At 54.3% G+C, this 17,736-nt stretch overlaps 2 protein-coding genes across 7 annotated transcripts in view; one reads left to right on the top strand and one right to left on the bottom strand.

Moving 5' to 3' along the window:
* Positions 1-5,941, top strand: part of SSBP3 (single stranded DNA binding protein 3) — a 60,550-nt gene extending 54,609 nt beyond the window's left edge. For 3 of the 6 annotated variants that reach the window (XM_064146901.1, XM_064146905.1, XM_064146902.1), the window contains 9 exons: positions 1,903-1,967; positions 2,076-2,124; positions 2,429-2,464; positions 2,641-2,695; positions 3,170-3,240; positions 3,742-3,820; positions 4,012-4,040; positions 4,222-4,323; positions 5,482-5,941. In XM_064146901.1, the coding sequence (XP_064002971.1) occupies positions 1,903-1,967; positions 2,076-2,124; positions 2,429-2,464; positions 2,641-2,695; positions 3,170-3,240; positions 3,742-3,820; positions 4,012-4,040; positions 4,222-4,323; positions 5,482-5,616 (621 nt within the window). In that variant the 3' untranslated portion in view covers positions 5,617-5,941. Of the gene's footprint in view, positions 1-1,902; positions 1,968-2,075; positions 2,125-2,428; positions 2,465-2,640; positions 2,696-3,169; positions 3,241-3,741; positions 3,821-4,011; positions 4,041-4,221; positions 4,324-5,426 lie in introns of all 6 variants that reach the window. The other 3 variants (XM_064146907.1, XM_064146906.1, XM_064146904.1) reach the window with 1 other exon arrangement.
* A 6,248-nt stretch (positions 5,942-12,189) lies between these two features.
* On the bottom strand, positions 12,190-17,662 carry MRPL37 (mitochondrial ribosomal protein L37). Its single transcript, XM_064146900.1, has 7 exons — positions 17,175-17,662; positions 16,041-16,224; positions 15,404-15,519; positions 14,774-14,959; positions 14,040-14,197; positions 13,332-13,535; positions 12,190-12,431 (listed from the first exon to the last, which is right to left on the bottom strand). The coding sequence occupies exons 1-7, from the start codon at positions 17,596-17,598 to the stop codon at positions 12,354-12,356; spliced, it is 1,350 nt and encodes a 449-aa protein (XP_064002970.1). The 5' UTR covers positions 17,599-17,662; the 3' UTR covers positions 12,190-12,353.
* Between the last annotated feature and the right edge of the window lie 74 nt (positions 17,663-17,736).

Raw genomic sequence — 17,736 nt, 5'->3', positions numbered from 1 at the left:
GCCTTCCCCCTGGAGAAGCACCGGGCTTCCCAATCTGGTGCCCGCAGGGCTCTGCCTTCCCTGCAGCCAGCTGCCAAAAATAGCAAGCCGAAGCCAGCAGCCTTTCGCACCTTCCATGCCCAGGGCTTCTTTTCTCTTTTTGGTCTCTTCTGCCAGGCACCCAGGGACAGAATGAGAGGACACAGCCTCAAACTGTGCCAGGGCAGGTGCAGGCTGGGTGTTTGGAAGAAGTTCTTCACAGCAAGAGTGATTGGCATTGGAATGGGCTGCCCAGCAAGGCGGTGGAGTCCCCATCCCTGGAGGTGTTTAAGAGGAGGCTGCATGAGGCACTTAGCGCCAGGGTTTACTTAATTAGATGATATTAGGTGATAGGTTGGACTCGATGACCTTGAAGGTCTTTTCCAACCTGGTTAATTCTGTAAGCTTTGCATTGAGACCTTCCCAGTACTGCTTAAATGATTCCAAAGGGCTGCAGAGCATCCAACCAGGACACGGCAGAGTTCTGGACAGCAGTGCTTAATCATCCCTTAGAGATGAACACTGCTGCCTTTTACCCTTTGACAGTTGCATTTTGGGTTCTGCAGAGGCCAGGCTTAGGCTTAGGCAGTGCCTCCGTGAAGAGGGTTTGTAGTTTGTTGGGTTTCGGCAGCGTCTGGTCAGAGCCCAGCGCCCAGGTCGATCGACACAACCGCGAGGCTCCTTCCCCGCTCTCTCCGAACATCTTTCAGACGGCTTCGTTTTGCAGCCTTTGAGCGCCAAGGAAAGACGCTGAGCTCCTTTGTTTATTTATTTTAAACAAGGAGATTGATGCTGCTATGCATCAGGGAGGGCTGGAATTTCAGTCAGTTAAGGACTTGCTGGTAATTTGTTTGGGGGAAACTCCTTTTTCTGCCTCTTCCCAAACAAACTTGGGCGATGCCCTCGGCGGAGCACTGCGCTCCGGAGCGCGTCCGTAAGTCCAGGGAAAACGAATCAGCGGCGCTGAGAGTGCTGTGGCTAAAATCCTGCTTGGAGCACTCCACGGGGCTGTGAAATAGGAAGCAGCCAGCTGTCCTGCCTCCTACCCTGGCAGGTTTTTTCCTCTAACTGGCAGAAATGCAGCCCAAAAAGATGCATCGCAGGCGGGGGAAGGGGGAAGGTGGAAGGGGAGGAGCGGCGGAGCGACCTAAATCCGGCTGCGCGTCACCCGGAGGGCACAGGGAGCAGAGCAGGCAAATGGAGCGCAGCATTCGGGGCTTCGCTCTCCCTTAGCTGCCTTGGGCTTGGCTTTGTACGGGAGCCGGTTTTAGGAGATGAGGAACGCAGGTTGGAGCCTCCTAGTCCTGGCTGAAGGTTTGGCCAGGGTGGAGGAAGCCAGGAGAGGAGCCCAGAGGGGCTGCCTGCCCTCAGCTGCTCCCCACTGCTGCAGACCCGCACCTGGGGGTTGAGCAGAGAGCTGGGGAGCAATGGGAAAACAAGTCTGGCTTGGCTTGCCCTGCACCAGGCATCATCCTGGGAGCAGAGATGCTGCTCCCCCTCAGGAGGAGCTGGGGCACACTGCAGCAATAACCTTCCAAGCAGCTCCTCCTTTTCTCCTGCTCCTACTTCCTCCTGCACAAACAGGCAAGCCCAAAAGGCTGCTGGTGGTGCCTGGGTGTTGTGAGCAGACTCTCCCTCCACCAGCATGACATCAGAGCCCAGTGGGTGCTGGGGGGCTCAGGCTGGCTGCCTTCCATCTCCAGCTGCCTGGGTAATTGCTAGTTGCCTCTGCATTCATCATCATTTAATTTCTTTTTGTTCAGATGATTTTTTGCAAACCAACTCTCTGGGGTTTGCTTTCTTTGTTGGCCTTTTTTATCCCTTCTCTTGCCTTCTGTGGTTTCCCTTCCCTTGCAGCAGACTGACCCTTGGTTCTCGTTGCAGAACTACGGCAGCGGCATGAGACCTCCACCCAACTCCCTAGGTCCCGGCATGCCTGGAATTAACATGTAAGGCAAACCTCACGCTGGGGGCCCTTGGCCACCACCTCGAGCTTTGTGGGACCATGAGCACAAACTCACAACATTCATGGCTTTCTCCTCTAATTTTGACCCCAGGGGGCCAGGAGCTGGCAGACCGTGGCCGAACCCCAGCAGTGCTAACTCAGTGAGTATCCCACAGTCCTTGAAGCAAGAGCAGGGCTGGCTGGGGACTGCCCCACAGACAAGGCCATTCCTCATTAGCTGCACCTTGCTGACGAGAAGGGATGCACTAACCTTGTGTTTAGATGCTTCACTCGGATCTTGAGCCCTGCCCCTGTGCTGCTCTCCCTGCAGCAGGGTGCAGCTGTGGTGGGCTGGTGGGAGCCCTCAGACCCCCATACTGGGGAGTGAAGAGGGCAGAAGGGTCTGTCAGCACTGCCTTGCTGTGGTCCAGCCCTGAGCTGAGTCTGGCTTTCTTCTCTCTACAGATTCCATACTCTTCTTCATCGCCTGGTACATACGTGGTGAGTCCCTGCTGTCCTCAGGGTGCAGAGATGTTATGGCCTGGGGTGTTCATGTGGTTTGGGTAGAATTGGTGCTGCAGGTGGAGTTGGGCTGGGTCTGGGGGCTCATTTGGGAGCATGATGAGGTGGGCAGTGCTCGTGCTTGCGGGGCTGACCATTGCTTTGCTTCTCCACAGGGCCCGCCTGGCGGCGGCGGTCCCCCAGGAACACCCATCATGCCCAGTCCTGCAGGTACGACACCCCTGAGACCCCCCCATCTCTGGGGACAGCCTTCCCAGACTCCTAAGCCCCTAAACATTCCCTGGCCAGGAGACCCCTCATCCCTGGGGTTGCACCTGTGAGCACAGGCCCACCTGGTGCCAAGCCAAGCAGCAAGCAGTGTGGGCTGCTTGGCTTCGAGGTGGTGTTTGGGAATGTTCCTACATTCCCCCTATGGACCTGGGTGCTGCAGGGCTCGGGGAGGTGAGGAATGTGGGAATTGCCTGCCTGCACTTCCCAAGCAGGAGTCAAATTATTTTTCGCAGCTGAATTTCTGTGACGAAAAACTTTGTGGATCTTCATTAAATACAAATTAGCCAGCAAATGGTGGTACTTAGAGGGAATTTTAGGTGATAAAATACAAAAGAATGAGTTCAAGTGGCACCAGTTTGTTTTAATTAAGAAATGAATTAATCACCCGACTTACTGGGCTTCCCTGTTCCACAGATTCAACAAATTCCAGTGACAACATCTACACAATGATTAATCCAGTACCGCCCGCAGGCAGTCGATCGAATGTAAGTCTGCTTTCTAATAATTTACATATCAGATACCATAACAAATCATAATTAACTTCGTCAGTTGAGAGGGAAGCACTTTAATTGATTTCAGCCATTTGTTACCAAACAGAAATAAAACAAACCATCAAAAAGTGATTAACTCTTGGGAGACTTGGTTCATTTTTTATGCTGATTGAGAGTGCAGTGGTCCTGCTGCTCCGGCCGAACTGGTGGCAGCTGCGTGCAGATGCTGTGCAGGGGACAGGCAGACCCAAATCACCTTGGAGGGAGCCTGTGCAGTGCCATGGCTCTGGGGCTCCCTGCCACCCAGCTTTTCAGGTGAACCCGCAGGACCCTGAGCCCCTAAGGCATGCCCCACAGCCTCAGAGGGTGGATGTGTCTCTTCTCACCACGTTCTGGAGGGGTGGCTGCGGAGAGAAGGGTGCCCAGGAGCCACTGAGCCACTGGCAGATGTGTGGGGTGGTTTTGTGGCTGACTGTAGCTTTGTCTCCTCCACAGTTCCCAATGGGCCCTGGCTCTGATGGCCCCATGGGCGGCATGGGCGGCATGGAGCCCCATCACATGAACGGATCGTTAGGTGAGTGCCTGGGGATGCTGGCAGAGCTTCCCCCTGCCTGCTCCCACCACAGGGGAAGCCACCAGCTCCAGTCAGTGCTCAGAGCAGAGCCGTTGGCTGGAAAGCTGGTCTGGGGGGTTTGGGGCAGAGGAGCGTGGGGGCTGTCGCTGCATGCTCAGTAAGGCTCTTCTCCTTTGTGTCCCCCTGTGCAGGGTCGGGAGACATAGATGGACTTCCAAAAGTAAGTGAGCTGCAGACTGGGTGTGTGGGCACCCCCTTTGCTTGGTGCTGTGTGACTCTGGCGGGTGGGGCCACACCTGGGGGATGTGGCTGGGGCAGGCAGGGCTGCATCCTGCCACCCCAGGGTGTGCGCTGCGGGCGGCGCAGGGACCTGCTGACTGCCTCCCCTCCATCTCCCGCAGAATTCTCCAAACAACATAAGTGGCATTAGCAATCCCCCGGGCACTCCAAGAGACGACGGGGAGCTGGGAGGCAACTTTCTCCATTCCTTCCAAAATGACAATGTGAGTGAGCATCTCCCTGGGGACAGGGAGACGGTCCCTGGCGTGTCCTGTCACAGTGAGGGGTGGGCTCGGTGATGGGTGCCACTTGGGCCTGGTTGTCCTGTGTGCAAGATGCTCCAGGGCAGAAGGTGCAGAGGAAGAAATACTTTGGTGGGTGCAGGCCTGGGTCCTCTGCAGGATAGGGGGATACTGAGAGAGGGGAGAGGCCCCTATGTGACAGAGAGGAGCTGGTGCAGATGCAGCCAGCTGTGCTGGCCTAGCTGATTGGAGGCTGCAGCCATCCCTCCTTCCTGTGCTAGCCGCATAAGCACAGGTGCCTGTGTTCATTCTTTGTTTTAAATTGCATCTCACTCCGTAGCATCCTGATTTTCTCCCTGGAAAAGCAAATTACAGAGCAGGCTACACCCTGGTAAATCCCAATCTCTGGCATGCAGGTAGAAAGGGACCTGAGACAGCATCTGCTCCAACCTCCCCACCCTGGGCAAGGGACACCTCTCAACTAGACTCAACTGCTCCAGGCCTCATCCAGCCTGGCCTTCAACACCCCTAGGCAGGAGGCAGCCACAGCCCCCCTGGGCAGCCTGTGCCAGAGTCTCACCACCCTCCTACTGGAGAACTTCTTCCTCAGCTCCAGTCTGACCCTGCTCTGCCTTAGAGAGAGGCCTTGAGAGACTTGGTCTAGTGGGAGGTGTCCCTGCCTATGGCGGGGAGTTGGAACTGGATGAGCTTTGAGGTCCCTTCCAACCCAAACCATTCTATGATTCAGCTTCAAACCATTCCCCTTTATCCTGTCTCCAGACACCCTGATGAGAAGTCTCTCTGCAGCCTTCCTGTAGGCTCCCTTCAGCTTTTGGCAGGCAGCTCTAAGGTCCCTCTGGAGCCTTCTCTTCTGCAGGCTGAACAAGCCCATCTCCCTCAGCCTGTATCCTCACAGCAGAGCTGCTCCGGCCCTTGGCTCATCTCTGTGGCCCTCCCACAGCTCTGCATCCTCTCCTCCTGCTGTACTAGACCCAGCTAGGTTGCTGTGTAGTCGTCATCAGCCTCCTTCGGCGTCCGGGCCTGTGTCCCGCCTGATTTCTCACCCTGGCCTCTCTCTCTTGCAGTATTCCCCCAGCATGACGATGAGTGTGTGATTTCCCTCCCCCTCCTCCTCTCCAGGATCAAGAGAGTCAGCTGCCGTTCGGAGGATCTCAACGTATTATGCAAGACGAAGAAGAAGAAGAAGAAGCTAGGTGTATGGGCAGGGAGACGCGTGGCGGGGGCCAGCCCCCCAGGTTTAGTTTCATGCAATAAAAAGGCTGAACTTTTTATTCCATAAAACATGAAGGACAAAACTTTAAAACAAAAGAACCCAAGACGAGACCAGACCCTTCTTTGTGCAGAAGGGTTTAATATATGTACATGACACTTCTTTTCCTTGTTTTTGGAAGCAAACGGAAGCCTCTAGCAACTCAGCTCCGAGCTCTTTTTTGTTGCTTTGTTCTTTTCAATAAAGACAGAAACCGACCCCTGTTGTATGTTTGTGCCGTGCGACACCAAGGAAGCTTAGTCTAGCCCTGCAAGCCTCATCTTGTCTCTGTTGTAGTCATGTTTTCTAAATAAACTGGACAGTTTACAATGGTGGTTTTCCGTTCAGAAGGCCTCTTGGTTGGTTGGGGCGGGGGTTTTTTGTTGTTGCCCGTTTGTTTTCCTCCCTTCTCTTGGCTTTCGTTTCGGTGCTGTCGGGTTTGGTTCATTTCGCAGCACAAGGCTTCCTTCTCCTCCGCTTACCAGGAACCTGCTTTGGGGAAGAGACTCCAGCACCTCCTTACAAACCTGGCAATGCAGGTGGCCCCTTCTAGGATCACATCCTCCAGTGAATCGTGATCTTGCTCTCTGTGACTGTGGCATGCACTGTGTTAGTCTTTCCCCCCGTCCCCCTTTTCTCTGAGTACAAGAAGAAATCTCTGTCCCTCCCTTCCCCAGAGTCCTTCAGCTGGTTCGCTGCAAACAAACTAACAAACAAACAAAAACTGGTTGCAGAAGGGTTTGTTTGGGTTGGATTTTGTTTTGGTTTCTTTTCTTTTCAAATCACCAGAAGGGTTCATCGGATCTGGGACTTTGTGATCTTCAGCTAACTTTGTGGGGGGGTGGGGGGCTGGTTCTTTGCGTTGGGGGTACTTTGGTGAGGGTGGTAGGGGGGGTCGGGGCCGGGTTTGTCTCTTCTTTGGAGCTGTGGTTTCACTTGTGGATGGTTTGGATCTGGATGGAGCTACTTTTGAAGGAACTCTGGTTGTTGCAATGTAAACCTCGCTCTTCTGTAACAAGCAAATAAAAGCTGATGGCAAGCATCGAAGGCCCTTCCTTCGGGTGGGAAAGGAAGGGCTGAGCCAAGGCGGTGGGTTGGGCTCTCTGTACGTGACGCTGCCCCCTCCCCTCAGCCCCTGTGGTATGGTCTTTGTTTTTTGGTTTGGCTGGGTTGGGTTGGTTCTGGTCTTTCTCTCTCCAGCTCCCGTTTCTGCTCCGTGTATCTCATACCCTGTAAAATAATTCTCTCTCCCTTGGATTTGACCTTTGTGCGGATTATTGAAAGCCTTGTATCGTTTCAGTGTTTTTTCTTAACCTTGTAAGTCTGGTTGGAAAATAAGGGGGGGGGGGGGGGGGGGGGGGGGAAGGGGAGAAAACCCAAGGAAAAGCATTAATGCTAATAATAATAATAACAACTCTCCATTGTAGTTTGTGTACGATATTTGTTGCTAATGTTTTATTAAAGGGACGTCTTTTTTCCGCACCCCTTCACTGCAATGTTTTTGGGGCAACGTTTGGCTTCTTTGGATTACTCTGACTGCAAGACAGGAACTGACAACACTTTTTGGTTGGTTGGTTGGTTGTTGGCTTTTAGTCTGTAATACTTTAATGTTTGCCTTTGTTTCTTAGGCGTTTGAATTGTGCTCTACCTGTAGAAAGGCTCTGGGAGGGAGGGCTGGGTGGGATGGGGTCCGGAGGGTGTGGCTGTGTCAGTCTCACAGTTGCAGTCAGGTCAATACTGCCCAGGTCGTGCCGAGAAACCACCGAGCACAGATTAGTTGAACCACAGAACACACCCAGGGGCTCCCCGAGGGGCCAGTCTTTAATTTCTTTTTTCCTCTACCGCTTTGCATCCTGTTCAGGATTTTTTTGCTTTGATTTTTCTGTCCTCTTTTTATTCTTCTCTTTATTCCCCTTTTACCTGCCCCTCTCCCCTTTTCCCTGCCCCCCCCCCCCCCCCCCCCCCCCCCCCTTTTTTCCTTCTTTTTTTGTTGGTCCTCTGAAGTGAGGAAATGCAAGACTCCATTTTAATGTATTCCCAAATGAAGAGCTAAATCATTGTCCTCATTGGTATGGGATGGTGTTTGGAATTAAATGGTTCTCCTCTCCTCCCTGCCCTCATCCCTCTCCCATGCTGTAATAAATATCAACATCCATGTTTGAGGTCCGTGCTCTGCAGTTTGTTCCTGCTGTTTGCTGGCAGACCTGGGGTGGAGTACTGGGGGAGGGGGTTTGACCTTTTTTTTCATCCAGGACCAAACCCAAGGTTTAGGACGTGGGAGTGGAGGTGATGGAGAGCAGAGAGGTGGCCTGCATTGAGGGGTAGGACCTGGGGAAGTGGGCAGGGACTCGGCTGTGGTGGAGAACCCAGGAGAGGTTTGGTTTAATGATCTTTGTTGGTTGTTTTTTTTTTCAAGCATTTGGAAAATTGAACTTCCAGCCCAGGAGAAGGCTCATCATTGCCAGCATCAGGCTGAGGATGTGGTGTGCCAAGCCTTTGCCCTCCTCATAAGGGCTTTCTCCAGGCTAAGAAGTGTGAATTTTTTGTGTGTGCCCTGTTCCCCAGGGTTTCCCCATTAGCGGCTGGAGGTGGACGCCGATGTGGTGATGGAACCTGGAGCCAGAGATCAGCCCCCCAAGAGGAGGTGGGTTCTGCCACCTCTGGGGTCCTGCACTGCTGAGAGGTGAGCAAGAGAAAAGGGGCACAAATGTCACTTTCTGAAATATCTTTTATATATGTATTCACATACAGAGACTTGGAATGGGGTCTGCTGCCCCCTTCCTCGGGCCAGGGCTAGTTTGCAGAGCAGAATGGCTGGGTGCATGGTTGCAGGATCCAAATCCACTCCAAAACCAACTGCTGGAGATGGAGAAACCTCAAGGAGGCTGAGCTGCCTCCCTGCCAGGCAGCTCCAGAGGCTGCTCTAGCTCTTGGGGAGAGGCTGGGGGTTTTGAGGTCTTCAGATGGGTGGCTGCAAGTGCCAGAAAGGCTCCCAGGAGCTGCTGTCTGTGTTCTCTGCCTTGGACTAGTTCAGACAGGATATGGCTGGCTGCCACTGCAGCTTCTCTCCCTGCTTGCAGGATTGTGCAGGGAGTTGTGGGTTTGGGGGATGTGAGCCAGGCCGGAGCTCTGCAGGCCGTGGAAGATGCTTCCAGCCAGCCCCTGCAATCCCAGCGGCGAGTGCCATGCAGTCTCCAGTGCTGGTGGAGCAGAAGAGTGAGGGAGTGATGATGCCTTGGGTGTCTCCTGGGTTTGGGAACCACCCAGGAAAGTCACCGTGCCTGCAGAGCCCATTAGCACGTAATTAATGGCAGGAGGAGCAGGGTGTGCTTGCACCCTTTGCTACCTGTGTAGGTCTGTCTCCGGGTTAGCACCAACAGACATGCTTGTGTGGGAGTCCACGTCAGCTGTGCCCCAGTGCGGGATTGGGTCCAGGCATCTGGTTCTTCGTGCTTCCCGGGAGGTAGCAGGTGAGCGTGGAGAAGCAGGAACCCCAGGAGTAATTAACTGACAGTGATGAGCCCTCCTGCCCTCCCAGCTGCCCAAGGCCCTCCCTGCCCACATTGCCCACCCAGGTCCTGCTCTCTGGAGCTGTTTGTCCTGTGGGGTGCGGAGGAGCCCCTCTCTTCTCAGTTCTTGGTGGGTTACAAGCTAATTTCATTCGACAGCGCCATGAGAAACTGCCAAGTTGTCTCCTCCGACTGTCTCCCCTCAGGGGTAATTGTCTCCCCATTAGTGGTCATTAAGCTCAGCGTGGGAGGAGGCTCTGGTCGCAGCGTGGGGTGTGCTCGCCGGCAGGGCCACCGCAGCCCGGGCAGTCGGCTTTTGCACCAGGAGCAGCTGAAGGCAAGGTAGCGTGGCGCGGTGGAACCCAGGCAGCACGCCGGGCACGGTCCGCAGGGCAGGCTGGGGCCAGAGCCTGTGCTGGTGGCTGCAGAGCTCTCCTCTGGGCAGCCAGGCACCGCCAGGGCTTCACCGCAGGCTCCAGCCACCTTCACAGGCTGCGTTCCCCCGGCAGCCGCTCGTTAAAAGTTAATGCCTGGCTCTGGGTGGGTGTGAGGTGACGCTGTCCCTCTGCCGACGAGCCTTTATCACTTATTGATGCCAACCCAGCTGTGCCTCTGTGACCTGGTGTCCCTCTCCCACCCCCACCTCCCTCAGCGGGGCCAGTGCCAGCAGCTCAGCCTGGAGGAAGAGGTGGCAGAAGCAAACCATGCACCGTGTGCTCGGGAGGAGCAGCAAGAACGCCACACGCTGCTCTCCGTGCCGGGGCGGGGTGCTCTGCAGGGGCTGCCTGCTTCACGGACCTTGCACCTGCCCTACGATGGGCCAACATCAGCATCTGTGCCAGGAGCCACGCTGGAAGCCTTGCTCTGCCCTGCTTGGGCTCTCAAGCACCAGGACCAGCTGCTCCTTGCAGCAATACGTGAGTACGGCTCCCTGTTCCTCTCAGGCTTGATCAGCTGTGTCCTGAGCAAACCAGGACGTGGCCTTACCTGTATGGTCATCTCAAGTGGCTTCCTGGTGTCTCTTGTAACCTCCTGAAGCCTCATTCCCCTGCTCGCTCTCCTATGACTTACTGGTTCTTGGTTCTGCCTTCATCCCTTTATTCTTGTGCTCAAGCTTTGTTTCTGCTCAGTGCTGCAGGCAGCAGGATTCCATCTCCACTTAGTTTTTCCTCTTCTGCTGCCTGTCCTAATAGAGATCTTTTTGTTGAGAGATAAGAGCATCTAAAGGGACTTTGGCTTTTTCCCATGTAGCACATTCTCACAGATTGCAACATCACCCAGAAGCAGGTGAGGTGTTCACTTACCCATCCTCCTCTGCACTCTTCTGCCAGGTTTCCTTAGTGAAACCCACAGGCAGCTGTCTGCCCTACAGGGTTGCATCCCTGAGACCAGTGATGACCCAAAGCCAGAAGGGTGAGGTGATGTCAGCAAGTTCCAAGGCTGTTACCCAGAGCTTGTTCACCAGGGTCTGTGTGACAGCACAGAGAACAGCCTGATAAAGAAACATCTCCTGAGCACAGAGCACCAGTGTTCTAAATCACAGCGTGGTAGGGGTTGGAAGGGACCTCCAGAGATGATCAGTCCTGCCAGAACAGGATCATCTAGTGCAGGTCACATAGGAACACATCCAGCTGGGTTTGGAATGTCTGCAGAGAGACTCCCCAACCTCTCTGGGCAGCCTGTTCCAGGGCTCTGCCACCCTCACAGTGAAGAAGTTTTCCCTCATGGTCCCATGGCACCTCCTTTGCTCCAGCTTGTACCCATTGCCCCTTGTCCTGTCATTGAACATCACTGAGCAGAGCCTGGCTCTGTCCTCCTACCACTGCCCTTCGCATCTTGACAAACACGACTGAGGGAACCTGTCTGGACCTACTCACCACAGCCCTTGTAACCCACCACAGGAAGCCCTTGGCTACAAGGAGGCATTGCTGGCTCATGGGCATCCTGTTGTCCACCAGGGCTCCCGGGTCCTTTTCCCCAGAGCTGCTCTCCAACAGATCAGCCTATCCTGGTACATAAACGACTGTGTTCAAAGTACAGATCTGCAGATGTATGTTGATGGTCTGAATGAGGCATCTCCTGAGCAGGCAGCACTGCCATGACTTGGATCAAAGCAACACTTACTGGATTCCAGCCTTTACTTCTAACTGGTGAGGGAGCTGACTTACCTTAGAGCAGAGGTCCCCCAGTCTTCCTGGGTGCAACCCTTGGTCTCAGATCTGAGTGGTGAAAATTCTGAAACCCGCAGCATAGGAGAACTGCCTGAGATTGAGACTTGGGACCACACAACAGCGGCGTTCACCCAGGTGGCCGGAGAAGATCACGAAGCACAGACCGGTCTCTGAAGTGAGGTGAGTTTCTTGGAAACCTGGCTCTTGCACACCCTAAAATAGAGCAGGCTGTCCTAGTCCTGCCCGTGTGCTGCAGGCTACCAGTGCAGAGCTGCAAAACATTCTGCATGTGGCTGGAGCTAATTTAGCTTTCCTTTTGCAAAGCCCACACCAAGCTCCCCCTGCACCTTAAAGAGAAAAGCGCTTCCTGCTCACTTAACTCAGTGTGGCAGGAAGAGATTCTGCCTTTGTATTTTTAGCAGCAAATCCCAGCCAGCAGAGGTTCGTGCTACCTTTCCACCGCTTTCCCGAAATGGATAGGTCTCTTCACGCAGGCTGGGGGGATGAAAGGGCTGCAGCTCTATAGAGCCAACAAAGCCAGCTCACCGATTAAGAGCTTTGGCAACTAAGCGCAGGGCAGCAGGACACATCCCGAAGCAGGCAGGAGTCAAACAAAGCCAAAGCCAGGCAGAATGAAAAAGGCTCCTGGCTCAGGCTCCCCTCTTGAAGCTTTGTCAGGCTCTTCCACACACGCTGCATTCAGAGGTCCTCAAAGCAGCCTGGGAAAAGAGGCTTGAGTCAGCCCTGTGCAAAAGCACCCCCAGAGCAGGCCCTGTGCAGAGGAATAATGGCAGGCTTAGGCTCTTTCTAGGCGAGGCTGGAGGATGCATTTGATGACTCTCTCCACCCTGAATCTAGAGGTGAGCCCTGAAAATGAAAGATTTTTCTACAGGCACGATTTGGTTTAGAAAAAGGGGTTTTTAATGTTTCTTTGCCTTCAGTAACAATGTCATTTATTTCTTTTTCAAGTCAATGAATCCACCTTTCTTTAGCTGTGTGACGGGTCTGGCCGAGAGGAGCAGCAGGTATAGTTGGTGAAGCATTTTCAGTGCAGCTGAAATTTCACACAGTTCCATGCAGATACAGTGCCAGAAACTTCTTGAAGGTGTCTGGCTGAAAGCCATAGATTCCAGCGGGCTTCTGCAGAGAAGACACAGCTGCTCAGTCTGCAGCCAGCTGATTCATGCAGACCAACAACGGCTTTGAAAGGGGCCTGCAGAGGACTTCAGACCTGGGAGCTTCTGAACTGTGCCCTCTCTCCCTGTGTGTGTGGGCGCTTCCCCTGGTATCAAGCTCAGCTATCAAAAACCCTGTGTCCACCATAGCGAGATGCCCTCCCGGTGTGACCAGGGCTGACAGCAGCCTGCTCTGTTTACTCTGCAGGGAAGCTGAGCTGCATGCAGGTGCTGCCTTCAGCAGAGCACAAGCTGATCTCAACCAAGAGTGTTACGAGCTGCAGAGGTCTTTTTGTGGGACCTTGTACTCCAGAATCTCTATGGCTGGAGAAGACCTTTAAGATCATCGAGCCCAACCATAACCCAGCTACCACAGCCACTAAACCCTGTCCTGAAGCGCTACAGCTTCCTGAACACCTCCAGGCATGGTAACTCCCAACACCTCCCTGGGCAGCCTCTGCCAACCCCTCACCACTCTCTCACTAAAGAAGTTTCTCCTGATGTCCGGTCTAAACCTCCCCTGGTACAACTCAAACCCCTTTCCTCTTGTCCTATTGCTGGTTGCCTGAGAGAAGAGGCCAACATCAGCCTCACTCCAGACTCCTTTCAGGAAGCAGCAGAGAGTAAAGATCTCCCCTCAGCCTTCTCTTCTCTAAACACCCCCAGCTCCCTCAGCCTCTCCTCATACAGTGCCCTCCAAACCTCTCAGCACCACCTCCCTGCCAGTAACACTTGCTTAAGTAAGAATGAGGACAGAGCCTGTGTCAGATCCCTTCAGCCGGTTTAAGCTTGCGCTGCAGCTCTATGCCAGCTCCCAAAGGTTGAAGGGCAGGAACTCCAGGGCCCTTTCCTAAGTCTTTCTTACCGTAACAACTCTCTTCTTGACTTTTGGGACACACTGGGCTTCTTCGTACAGGTTCTGATCAGAGTCAATCCAGACCAGATTTTTGATGCCATCGCTAGAGACGAGGTCTGTCGTGTTCAACTGGAACACCAGGAACTGGAACTGCTGGCCATCCGTGCCAACACTCTGCACCACCACAGGCTGCTCCAAAACCTTGGGATCGTTCTAGGAAAGAAGGGAGTGGGGGAGGAGAAGGTTTAGCAGGCCAGTTACTACAGAAATTGTAGGAGTGCTTGCTGATTCTGCATCTTCCACTTGGTTTGAAGCCAAGGTTTTAATAAATGTATTGTTACCTTGCCCAGAAAATTACTCTAGTCAAACAAGTTTTGAATGTAGATTTGGTATTTTAATTAAAATTCCTCCTTTGGCCAGCAATAAAATACCAATTTACATACTGAGCTGCCAGGTGGGTTAGAGTTTTACAGTTGGACTTACACCCTGATTCCTACCCAGTTACCACTTGGTTGTGACGGTTTTCTGGATCACCAGGTGTCAGTAACCACATGTGACGTGAGGGTCAGAATTAGACCTCTGGACTGGGAAACTCAGCTCTGAAACCAACTGCAACATGCCCCAGCACGGGAATCTCACGATTCTTTCCACTAGCTGCAGCAGCAGAAACAACAAAGGCCTAGCAAGGCGGCGGCGGCGGCAGCCTCCAATACGCACCCCGTAGAGCACCTTGGCCTTTGCCAGCGCATTGCCAAAAGCAAACATCAGCATTTTAGCTCGCAGCTGTTCTGGTCTGAACCTGTCGGTGCGAACGTTGGCTGACTCCAGGAAGAAGAGAGTGTGAGGATGAGAGTATGGGTAACCACCTCTGAAACCTAAACGGCAGAAATCACACAACACAGGTGGCTGGAGGAGACCTCCAAGATCATCCAAGTCCAACCCTCCACCCGGCACGGAAAGGTCAGGACTAAACCATGTCCCTAAAGCACTAGTTCCACACACTGCTTGAATGCCTCCAGGGATGAGGACTCCAGCATTACCCTGGACAGACCATTCCCATGTTTGAGATTCCTTTCAGTGAAGAAATATTTCCTAACATCCAGCCTGAACCTCCCTCGGTGCAGCTTGTAAACGTTTCCTCTGCTCCTGTCACTTGCCACCCAGGAGAAGAGGCTGCCCTCTGCAAAATGCTCAGCAAGACAGACTCACAGCCAGGGATTTCTCCCCTATCTTCAGGAACTGTTAGAACAATTTGCCAGGCTTTAAGCTCTTCCCCACAGTCCTGCCACAGCATAGCCACACTGGGCTGGAGTGCCTGCAGTGCACAGCCTGTGCCTGGCTCTCCTGTTCCCTCATTCCCTTACCCTCCCTGCCCACAGAAGGGTGAGGACTCCAGGCTAGCTGCTGCACCTTTGGTCTGACAGAACATTGTCACCAGCAGCCCAATTTACCTGTGTCGTTCAGCTCTTTGTACACATTCACTTCCTGAAGATCAATGGTAGGAGCGATAGGATAGAAGGTCTCCAGAACATGTTCCTCAGTGGCCAGTATCTCCTCCTTAGAGGCTACTGGTGGTATTGGGGCCATAGCATTCAGAAGCATTCCATTCTGGCCACGGACCTGGAGGAGAATGGATTCTGGGGAGGGAGATTAAGGTACATTTAAACACTGCTGAAATAAGCAAAGATGTGGTTTTAGGCAGCAGCATTTTAGCAGGTTGTTCTGCAATGCTCACTCCCTCCCCATCACCTTCAATCTCATCTTTAGTAGCAGCTTCTTCTAAAATCCCCATGTCCCTGTGCTGGTGGTTCCTTAACTAAACATACTTAAGAGAAACAACAATACTGGTTATGGTCACCAAAACCCCAAACCATCAATTCTAAGACACAGGTTCTGGTTCTCCAGCCACCTTGTCACAGTGGTGTCTTCAACAATCTCCCCAGGGTAAGCACCTCCTTACTTAATGACTTGGTCCAGAAATGGCTTCATTTTCTCCAGGTCCTCAGCCTGGATAGTAGCTTTGTTACCCCTCTTCTATCACCAAAAAAAAGCTGAATGCTTCCACCCTAGGAGCAACTGACCTCTTTCCCACGTAGCTGCTAGCATGTACTTCCTGGCCAACATTCTTTTAGCCAGCGCAGGATACTTCATGGACATGAATCGACACAAGTGTAACAAATCTTCAAACAGGACCGGGCTTCAGAGTGAGAAAACACAAACGGTTATACAAAAAAAGGGATCAGAAGGGCAGGCAGATGCTGCTGAGGCAAGAATGCTGCAACGTTACTGTGTGCAAAGTTTAGAGCAGCATAACATCTCCAGCTAGCACAGACTTCAGCTTAACATCCTACGCCAGGCCTTGCTGGCAGAGGAAACGCTTATCAGTAGCTACTTAAGAAACTGACATTCCGCATCAGCTAGAAGTAGATCTTGAGCCGAAAGCAAACATACTCTGCTTTCCAGCTGCTCTCAGGCCAAGGTGTTTACATGAGTATTACTGTCAGTAGCCACAACTGGAGCTTTTTGGGTTGCTTCACAAGCTGACAACCTGATACAAAGGGTCGACAGCACATCTATGCACGACTTCCCTTTGCAGTGTAAAAACCTCTGGGCCTTGCATTACTTGATGAACAACATGCTTAAGCCCCTGGTTTTTGTGTTACCTGAGTGTTGACAGCTGATGCTAACGCCACATGCAGCCTCTGACCAAGGACTCACCAGTAATATTCTCTCCTGGGAGCAACCTCTCTCGTGTTCCAGAACCGTGCGTGCGAGACTGCGTGCTTCACCCTCTGCTCGTGGTTCTCCAGCTGGTGAGCTGGGTTGTCCATGATGCTGAGCACTGATGGAGGCAAGCCTTCCAGCAGCTTCGTCTTGGTGAGCCACAGTGCTTGCCGAACTCCTTGGAACCAAAACCAGTGAATTATTTATTACTCAGGCTGCTGGGCAGGCTGGCAAAGGCTGGCAGTGCAGCTGGCTCATGAGGTGGGGCAGGCTCTGCAGCACCTCTGGTTTTATACACTGTATGAGGAGGAATCTTGGCAGGTGGCTAAGGGTGAGTGCTTGAAGGGGGCTGCAAGGGGCCTCTGGAGGTCATCTAGTCCAGCTCAATTCTGCTAAAGCTGGTTCACCTAGAGCAGGATGCACAAAATCATGACCTGGTGAGTTTGGAGTCATACATGTCGTTAAAGGAGACAACTCCACCTCTCTGGGCAGTCTGCTCCCATGCTGTCACCCTCAGAGCAAAGAAGCTTTTCCTTAGGGTTCCAGTTTGTGCTTATTGCCTATTGCCATTTGTCCTGCTGCTTGCCATCACTGAAGAGTCTGGCCCGATCACTCTGGCACTTGCCCTTCAGGTATGCAGAAGATGCCCTCTCAGTCTGCTCTTCTCCAGGCCACACAGCCCCAGGCCCCTCAACCTTTCCTTGTCAGAGAAACGCTGCTGCAGCTTCCTCATCCTCTTTATAGCCCTCTGCTGCACTCCCTCCAGCGGATCCCTCTCTTTTGAACTGGGGACCTCAGAACTGGACACAGTCCTCTAGATGCCACCTCGCTAGGGCGGGGGGGAAAAGCCCCCTCTGTGACCCGCTGACCACACCGGGCTCAGCACTCCCCGAGGGGCTCAGCACTCCCCGAGGGGCTCAGCACTCCCCGAGGGGCTCAGCACTCCCCGAGGGGCTCAGCACTCCCCGAGGGGCTCAGCACTCCCCGAGGGGCTCAGCACTCCCCAGGCTGCCAGCGGCTTTCCCGGCCACGGGAGCACACCGCAGGCTCCCGCTCGCCGCGCCGGGGGTGCGGCAGAGGCGGGGCCCCGGTGGGAGCGGAGGCCGGAGGCAGGGCGGCGGCCGGTACCTTCCAGCATGCGGACGCGCTGGTGGCAGACGAAGCAGCCGCGCTCCTTGTAGAGCGGCATGTCCTCATAGCGCCGCCCCGGAGAGTGCCAGGGGTCATGCCAGCCGCGATCCCAGGGCGGGAAGCGCGGCCGGGCCAGGCCGGGCACGTAGTGCTGCCGCCCGGCGTACGTGATGGTGTCCAGCTCCACTTGCTCCCGCACCGGCCGCCGCTCCACCGTCTGGGCCAGCACGTCCGGCGGCGGCCCGCGGGTGGTCCAGGGCGTGCGCGGCAGCGGCCCGCGGTGACGGCGCGGCGCGGCTCGGGTGACGATGCCGCGGGTAAGGACGCCGCAGCCCCGCACCGCCGCCGCCGCCCGCCTCAACGCCATCGGCCCGGCCACCGCCATCGGCCCGGCCACCGCCATCGTCCTGGCCACCGCCATCGTCCCGCCGCCGCCGCCCGCTCAGCGCCCGAACGCCGCCATCTTGCGGCGCGCGGCACGGCGGGAGCGCGCGGGCAGGCGGGCCCAAGCGCCCCCGGGTGACTGACGGCGGCAGAGCCCAATGGCGAGCGGCGCCCC

This window comes from Pogoniulus pusillus, chromosome 8 (assembly GCF_015220805.1).
Source record: "Pogoniulus pusillus isolate bPogPus1 chromosome 8, bPogPus1.pri, whole genome shotgun sequence".
Classification (NCBI taxonomy): domain Eukaryota; kingdom Metazoa; phylum Chordata; class Aves; order Piciformes; family Lybiidae; genus Pogoniulus; species Pogoniulus pusillus.
The sequence above is the reverse complement of the archived record's forward strand: the minus strand, read 5'-3'. Positions and strand labels throughout refer to the sequence as shown.